The 9,325-nt window shown below is 43.6% G+C and overlaps 1 protein-coding gene across 1 annotated transcript; it reads left to right on the top strand.

Annotated features, from left to right (window-relative positions):
- The first annotated feature begins 4,014 nt into the window (after positions 1-4,014).
- LOC136540903 (uncharacterized) lies at positions 4,015-7,707 on the top strand. The gene is made up of 4 exons (XM_066532941.1): positions 4,015-4,248; positions 6,958-7,061; positions 7,158-7,311; positions 7,392-7,707. Exons 1-4 carry the CDS (start codon positions 4,230-4,232, stop codon positions 7,424-7,426), a joined length of 312 nt encoding a protein of 103 aa, XP_066389038.1. The 5' UTR covers positions 4,015-4,229; the 3' UTR covers positions 7,427-7,707.
- The last annotated feature ends 1,618 nt before the right edge of the window (positions 7,708-9,325 follow it).

Raw genomic sequence — 9,325 nt, 5'->3', positions numbered from 1 at the left:
GATCTCTCCTCGTCCTGCCCAGGGGTCATGGTGGGGGAGAGATCAAGCATCTTCCATGTGGTTAAGGTAGAAGAAAGGGTCGTGGCTGACCCTAGCCTTGGTGTTGGCTTGGCGTGCTCATCCTAGCTGAGCCTCGGTCGTTCGGGCCGTTGTGAGCTCGATGAGTAGTAGGTCATGTATCCTGCCAACTAATCGGTGCCTTGAGACACATGTGGGTCATAACCCCGACAATATGTTAGTTGTTACATATTCTATCCTAGAAAACAATTTAGTGATGTCATTGAACAATTTAAGCCTCTCTACAACATCCTCAACAAATTTTCACTCATCCTCAGATGGCAAGGAAGTATACATCCTGTCTATACGGCTCGCCCTAATGAAAGCAGCCTTGTATGGTAATGCACGACTAAGCATGGTGAAAGTTGAATTCCACTTAGTCCTACAGTCAAAAATTATCTTGGTTGTGGCTTCTACTTAAATAAACTTAGCTATCACCTTAAACTTTTCAAATTTTTTGGTGTAGCCGTCCAATAAGCTACGCTATCACGAATGTTTTCTATTGCATCTTTCAACTTCTCTAACCCATCCTTTACTATCAGAGTGAGAATATGAGTAGAACAACGCATATGCAATAGCTTACCATCATTCAAGAGCTTATGTTTTCTAACATTCCTCATAAGCAAAGGGATTACAACATCATTTGTTAGTGTAGTTGTCAAGAGTAATTGAAGATATCTTCTCATCAAGATTTCACTCAGCCAAACTATCATACAATTCTTCACCAATGACTTCAGTAGTGTGAGGAGCAGGAACATAAATGAACCTATCATTCAATAGTTACAAACAAAATAAGAAACATGATATGCAACCTGATCTAAACAAAATGATATGCAACTAGATCTGAAAAATAGATTATGCTCAACATGATATGCAACAATATCTAAGAAAAAAGTTAGTACCTCATGATAATATTTCTAAGATTCCAAGATTCATTAATAAAATGTGTCGTGATGGCTATGTAACCTCTCTTTTGGTTGTCAGATGTCCACATATCAGTAGTGATGGCCACCTTGGACTGAATTCCAGCCATATATTCAATGGATTTTTTTCTTCTCCAACTCATATTGCGCCATAATATCATATCTAAAATAAAATAGAAAATATTAGGAAATTAATGTGGGCTCACAGAAATTGCAGATAGGATGTGGGCTCATAGATCTTATACCTTATTGTGTTTCTTGTTCCCATTTTGAATAGTGGTTGAAGTGCACCGACAAATCTTCGAAAGCCAACATGATCAACCATGCTTAAAGGGTATTCATGAAGAACTATCATGGCACTAAGTTCTTTCCTAGCTATGTCTTGGTCAAAGGTGTAGTTCTCCACTGAGATTGTCCCTGCATTTGTCCTATTAAACTCATTGAATTTTGTACCATTGACTGCCCATTTAGCTTGACCTTCTTTAGCACACAAGACTTCAAATGAAGACGAAGGTGGTTAGTCCCATTTCTTGATACCCCAAAAAGTTTCTTCGAGCAGTAGATACATTTTGCATATTCATTAGACCCAATCTTCACTTTTGTGAACTCCTTCCAAACGCCGATCTGAGCTTTCTCTTAGAACCAGCCATGACGTCGTCTTTTTCTTCTTCTTCTTCTTCTTCTTCATCATCTATCTCAATTGACTGTGAATCATTGGTCAATTCAAGTTGAGGTGATCCACAGATTGGAATTGAATCTAATTCCACTTGTGATGCTTGTGATCCACATTGCGGGTTGCTGCTCAAATCACTACCAGTAGCCGTAGACATCCTGTTCAATCTGTAGAAGCACATTGAGCAATTAGATACATAAAAAATTATACTAATGTCATCTCTGCATATCCAGTTATGCAAAATAACATATACCTCAACAGATCACAAACTAGCCCAAATCTGAATATATCTCAGAACCAGTACCTCCCATCTGAATATTTATTTATAATGACCAAATCTGACCAATTAACATATACATGATCAGATCACAACTAGACCAAACAAAATAAGCTAGTAGCACTACAATAACTTTTGATTTCTAACAATAGATCACGACTATGCATATGACATATATTTCAGAACACACAATCATGCACTAAACCATTTTTATTTCTATAAGAACTAAGCACAACCAAAGAAACCAACATAAATCAACAAGGAACATGAAAGTCGTCGTCTTTGCTTACCTAAGGGAGCATTTCAGGTGCTGGTTTCACACTTTTTGAGCAGTTGCAGTGGTACTCATCTAAGGCTCTGCTTGTTTCAGCTTGAGTTGGTTTTTAAAAAACCGAGAAAACTGGTCTTTGAGAAAATGAACTAAAAGTTGAACACATTTTCTAAAAAGATTTTCTAGCTTTTTGGTGTGCTAAGAAATTCAAAATTTACTAAAAAAAACTAATAGCAAAAAACAACAACCCAAAGTGAAAAGCCAGAAAGCTAGCTTAGGCCTTGTTTAGATGCCATCCAAATTCCAAGTTTTTTCACTCTCTCTCCATCACATCAATTTTTAACCGCTTGCATGGAGTATTAAATGTAGGTAAAAAAAATAACTAATTACACAGTTTAGTTGAAAATCACGAGATGAATCTTTTGAGCCTAGTTGGTCTACGATTGAACAATATTTACCAAATAAGACGAAAGTGGTACTATTCATCGGGTTCACTTTTTTTCGCAATCTAAACGAGGCCTTAAAAATCTAAAGCTACACCTCAAACACGCTGTAATGCCGATAATTGACAATGCTCTGTGCAGGGCGTACATCCGTTCGGACGCTGCGTTCCTGGGCCTACGCAATGGTCTGGCCCAAACAGGCAAGCGGTCTGCTCTCCTCTACGCTCTCTCCCATCTCTCTACTCTCTATTGCACCCAAAACATATAGCATCCTGCGACAGAAATTTCCCCTCGCCTCGCCTGACGCGGCTTCACCGTGCCGTCCGTTTGCCCCACTCCGTCTCACCACCGCGGCCATCCCCCACCATGCCCCCATCCCATGCCACGCCGCGCTTCGCCTCGCCCGTCGCGACCACGACGTGCACCTCGCCGCCACCACCCCGCCGCCACCAGGAGAAGGTCGTCGCCGACCGGGGCATCTTTTTCTTGCGGTCGGTCGAAGACACCACGACAGGAAGCCGCGTCACCATCGACCCGAGCTTGCTGTCGCTACCGCAGTTGCCCACCAGGAAGGTTGTGACCGTCGAGATGCGCGACCTTAGCAAGGAGATGTTTGCGCTGAAAGCGCATGTTGCAAACATATGTTAAGTGTTTCAGATAATGTTGCAAGTGTTTCATACGGATGTTGTAAAGTAGATTCGGATATTGCCTATGTTGCAATCATCTATTCAAAATGTTTTATTTGTTTTAAACGTATATTGCAAGTGTTTTATCTGGATATTGCATATGTTTCACACATATGTTGTAAGTGTATGTTCTAAATGTTTTAACTATTTCAGACGTACGTTGCATCAACTGTTTTTATATTGTAAGTGTTTCATATTTCAAACGTATACTGTTAGATGGGACGACTTGAGTCACGCGGCGCGTATCCACAGCCGGGCCGCGTGGATTCCCACGTGCGCGCACAAAACGGAGCAAGCGCAGACGATCCCTGCGTGGACGTGGGAAAAGGAGGGGCGCGGGTGGTCCCCGCGTGCGACGGGCAGGGCTAGTCGTCTGGGCGGCGCAGGTAGTCCCGCATGCGCGCACAAAACGGGTCAGGCGTGGGCGGTCTTCACGTGCGCATGGGAAACGCGTACGAATTCAAGCGGGCAGGACGCACGACACGAAGTAGATGGGGGTGTTTGTTCGAATGTCCGGACGCTACCTCTACATATACACACAACACCTTCATGAGGTATAATTCTCTGCTTCAAATTTCCTTTTATATAACACAAAAAAAAACTCCGACCTCTTGGTATTGATTTTCTAATTATAAGGGGACATATATAAGGAGGCAGGTAGGCCCACCGGCCACCGCTGTTCGCTGTACACAACAGGTTCGAGGGCTCGAGCGGTCGAGCCTGGTTGACCTGAACCTGTGCTCGTCAACCGAGTCCCGACCGCATCGGTCTGACGGTCTCTCTACGCGTAAGGACGAAGGTTCGCGAATCCCCTCCTCCCTTCGGCCTCGCCTTCTTATTATTCTCCGCCGAAGCCTAGTTTACATCGCGAAGGGCGGCAAGGCAGATCCAGGGCGACCATGGCTTACGTCGAGAGAGGTAATCTGATTTCCGAAGGAATACCCATCGGTTAGGAATTGCTTGATTATGGTTTCTGCTTGTGGGTTCTCCTGGCGGTCCGATCTGTCTATTTATCTGATTAATCGCATGATGCTATCGCGATTGTCATCGGGGATGAGCATCTAGTCCTATTGATTCGGGTGGCTCTATAATCTTGTATTTCTAGATGCATACCTAGCGAGCATATCATTCTTACTGCCATTATCTCTGCAAAACAAATGCAGTTTCAGCTGGAATTCCAGCTAGTATGTGTTTGGATGAAGGGGAATTCGAATTCCCCTGTCCGACCAGGTCCCTTAGGGTTTGGAACTTCTAGGCAACAAAATATTGCACCCTTGGCTTGTTCGTTTGATCCCAAACCCAAGGGGGTTGGAAGGGATTGAGAGGGATTCAATCCTCTGCAAGTCAAAATCCTCTTCTACCCCCTTCAATCCCTTTCATCCCGTGATCAAACGAACAGGGCCTTAAGTGGTAGGAATTACCGGCTGCAGCAGTGCATGCAACTCTAGAATTGACTGGATTACATAGCTTGGTTATGTAACCATATGTTTGTGTGAGGTGTTATGAATAATTGCTCTGAAGGAGACGCTGGTAAGCAAAAAAACATGATGAATGATTGGAGCACTAGACATCTGAACAGAACTGTGATTCGATGCTTGTGCAGGGTCGTTATCCATTCTTGATTTCACAGCCCCAGTTTTACAGCTGAACTCACTAGAGGCAGGACCCTTATGTATGCACCAGTATCACTGATGGTTTTAGAACAAAGAGGAAAATTTGCTAATAGGGTCATCAGAATTTTCGTACATACTTGATATTTTGAGCAGAAGTGCTGCTGTAGTTCGATGTTTTTGGCTATCAGTTATACTGAGTGTTTTCCAAGAAAATCAGCGAGTTCCAAGTACTGGAGCTGGGTGCAAAAGATGTAACTATCGCTCAGCTAATGAAATGTTGAGCTAAATAACATGTTGTCAAGATTCAAGAGTGCTGTCTTTGTTTCTTTTCACAGATTGCTATACTTGCTATAATGTTAGATAATGAATATAAGCTGAAGTGCGCTGCAAATTTGGTAAGCTTTTGCTTTGAGTTAGTCACTTGGGCCTTATCAAGGAGACTTGTAGAAAATGGAATACAACAGAAGATACCAGTTGTACATTTATTAATGCAAGTGTAAAAGGAATTCTCTTGTATATCTAAAGCAGAATGTTGCATGCATGCTGGTCGTGGTGGTAAAGTTGCCTTTGGTGGGGATGGTGAACACACTGGGCTCGATTTTCTTCCTTTGAAAAATGTAAATATGAACTATAAAAGTACTAATTGGAAATATTGTTTGGGGGCCTTTCCTGTTTCTGAAATCTCGGTGGAGTCCAATTCCCCTGCATAATAAGGATAGAAGCATATGCTATGCACGGGACTATAAGGATAACACCTAAGGATAGTGCATTGGGGGGTTCTATGAAAGTTTCCTCTTCTTTTTCTATTTCCATGCTTATCAGTGGGTTTTGTTTTGCATTGATCTGATCACTCACCATCATAATGATCCATGGCTCCTAATATATTAACACGTTGGTGGTGAGCACCTGTATCACTTAACATCAATATGGAAAGGTGATCTTTGAATGCACTTCTGTAGCTCAAGAAAAGTTTATATCAACTCATTTGAACACCTGTATCACTTAACATCAATATGGAAAGGTGATATTTGAATGCACTTCTGTTGCTGAAGAAAAGTTTATATCAACTCATTTGAAACGTCATTTTTTTTACAGTTTTCTGCTGAGACCTAAAGTAAATAAATTTATAAAGTAGTATTAAGTTTCCTGGAGATTATTCCTGGTTTAATAGAAGTTTAAAGTTTGTGGTGTTTTTTTTTCTAAAGCTGTTAAGTTTTTTATTTGCCTTCGTCAAATTCAACATTGTGGTTTTGGGTAGTGAGGCTACAGACCGAAGTGACATATCACATGTTTACAAAAGTAATTCATTGTGTCAAAACATCAAAGGATCACAATATCTGTTTGCAGTAGTTTATGGTCATCTTTTCTTGTAAAACAAAGGTGCAACTCTGATCTTTCTGGGCTGAGTTTCTGTGTCTTTGTTGGGGTGTATGAATGTTTGTGTGGTTCCTTGTTTGTTGGGCTCTTTTACCCCCTTTTCCTTTTCTTAACATAAAGATTCGAGAAAAGAAGAACAATATTTTGGTCCTGATTTTAAGCATCAAATTACAATCAGGTAGCTTATAATTGTTTCTGAACAACATGCAGTTATTTCGATATACCACATTGGGTAGTTGCATCAAATTTGAATGCTTGTCTAATGGATAAGTATGTACTAGTGGCCAGGTTATTCTTGAAAACCTTTTGGCAAAGTTGATAGAGGTATTTCAACTCAGGTGGACGCAACAGGAGGTTATTGCATTCAGTTTTAAGAATTTGAAGGGTCTTTGAATTTTTTCTGAAAAAACATGCAGATATTTGGATAAACCACGTCGGATATGCGTCGGATGTAAATGCTTTTACCAAGTCATTCTTGAAATTGTTAGGATTCCATTTTAGTCCGTCGCCCTCCCTTCCCCCTTGTCCCCACAAACATACACACTGGATTGCCTTTTCGTTATTCTTATAGGCGGGGCTTGTATTTATAATCTATCAAATCAGAGGAAAGCTCATTTTCATCTGTATTGTCTTGCAGGCGTTGTGAAAGACAAGCGGACTATATGGCGACTGAGCATAATCTCAGACTTCTTTCGGGCTATTGTGAACTTCATCAGGATCTTCTTTGACACGCTGTTCTCAGTACGTAATCAATCTCATGGCTTACTATTCATTTTGTTGCATGTAATTTCAAGATTTGAGAAAACAGAATCTAATCCTTGTACTTGAACCTTTTAGGTGGACAAAACTGACAGCTACAAGAAAGGATATGGTGCTGGTAAGAAGTGGGATGGTGGACCTGGTGGTGGTGGACGGGGCCCATATGGCGGTGGAGGTGGAGGTGGTTCACGCAGTCCTCGCACTCTATCTGACATCCGATCCAATGACCACAGTATGTGCTGATTTCTGGACTACATTGTCCCAATTCACAATTGTGAACTTCAGTTTTCTAAACATCAGTTCTGATTTCAGGTTCTCTCCCTGCTTGTGGATCCTGCTGCGGCTAATAAGTGCACAATCGTTCTGCCTGATGACTGCTTATAACAGATGAATAAACATGCTTCAATGTCCTGAAGGACATCATAGCAATTGATATGTATTTCACTGTCAGACTATCATGTATTAAAATCAGTGAGTCGTTTATTAACAGCCTATTTACTCTGCAGCTTGACTCTGGCATGATTCACATGGTACATTCATGGTTTATCTTTCGTGTACTGCTGTCTGCTTGCATAATAACTATATCAGTTACAAAGTTTAATAAATTGTCTGGTGTGCTGTTCCGTTATATCTTGTATGGTAGTAATTGGTGAGTACAGACAGCGGGGCACCTGCGGCCTGCGGGTAGTTGTATTTGATCATCAGATACAACATGAAAATGGACGAGCTTACTAGTTCTTCCAAGCATACTTGAGCTAATGGTGGCTCAACATACTTCCGAACTTAGAGAACACGCGCATTGAGATTAAGGTACCTGGGCATTTGAAGTTCCTCAGTCAGCAGCAAAATTTTCTCCATCCCCAGCCGTAGTATTGGCAAGGGCTCAATTGACCTTCTAGCTAGCTGTTTGGACTAGGTTTTCGAAAATGTTGGATGTGATTGATTGGTCACTTACTCTTTTCATCTTGTAATATAGTGATATAATATAGTGCATTCTAGCTATAGATGGCCAACGGGCCATAGTGCATTCTAGCTATAGATGGCCAACGGGCCTATGCCAGGCACTGCTCGAAGGGGGTCGGGCCACCAGGCCGTGCCAAGGTCATGCTTCGTGCCTAGCCACCAGCCCAGGCACGGCCCTTGAGGCTGATTTTCGGGCCGGGCTAGGATGATAAGCACGGTGTCTCCAGCAGGCCGGGCCATCCCGAGGCCCGCGTCTCCAGCAGGCCGTCGCGTCGCAAGGGAGGGAGTCGAGGTGTGGGGGAGCGCCGTTGCCGCATCACCGGGAGTGAGAGGGAGTTGTCGAGGCCTCGACGCCTCATCGTCGTGGCAAAGCGCTGTCGCTTCCATGCGCTGCCGCCCACACGAAGGAGCGTCGCCGCCATCCACGGGACAGGGAGCGAGGAGCAGAGCCGCGGAGCCCTCGGCCTCGGAGGAGCAGAGTAGAGCAAGGAGCCGCCCGTGCGAAGGAGGTTGGGGTTGGCGTGCTCAGCCACTCGCTCCTGCGGCGGCGTTCGTGCTCGCGCGTGGCGAGAGGGCATCCGCCTGCCGGCGAGCAGAGAAGGCCGGGGACAGGGAGCGGAGCAGGCGAGCAGCGAAGCTTGGGGAGTCAGGGGCGGAGTTCGAGCACACGAGAGAAGGGCCATGTCCGCGAGCGCGGCCTGCTGCGCGGGGAGGGAAACCGGATTGGCTAGGGTCTTGGGGAATGGAAGAGTGGGCCTTTAGCAGGCCAAGGCAGGCACCAGGCTGTCACCGGGCCTGTACTAAATTGCGGGCCGTGCCATGCTAGCCCACGTGCCTGGGGTGCGGCCCAGGCACGGCCTGCTCCACTGGGACGGGACGGGCTCGGGTCGGGCCAAAAAGGCGGGCTTCGTGCCGGGCTACCGTGCCTCGAGCTGTATGGACATAATTGATTCTAGCATTCAAAAATTATCCTAAAATATAATGTATTCTAGAGGACAAAAACCAATTTTACATTAAATACTCTCCATTTATCAATCAATATCACCATTAATCATGTTAATGATATCGTCTGACTAGGAAATAAAATAAGGGTATATGCGGCTTTTTATGTTCTGTCTTAATATCTTAAAACTTCTAGAATGTACTATATTACAATACAGAGGGAGTATACTCACCTAAGCAAACTGGACGTAAGTTTGTGATGGTTAATTGTCGGTATGGCACTCTATGATTTGCTCCATATGCAAAAGATTTTCCTTAGTGTGACAATTTCACTCGTGCAA

The sequence above is a fragment of the Miscanthus floridulus genome, chromosome 2, assembly GCF_019320115.1.
Source record: "Miscanthus floridulus cultivar M001 chromosome 2, ASM1932011v1, whole genome shotgun sequence".
Lineage (NCBI taxonomy): Eukaryota > Viridiplantae > Streptophyta > Magnoliopsida > Poales > Poaceae > Miscanthus > Miscanthus floridulus.
Note: the sequence above shows the minus strand (reverse complement) of the source record. Positions and strands in the feature narration are given on the sequence as shown.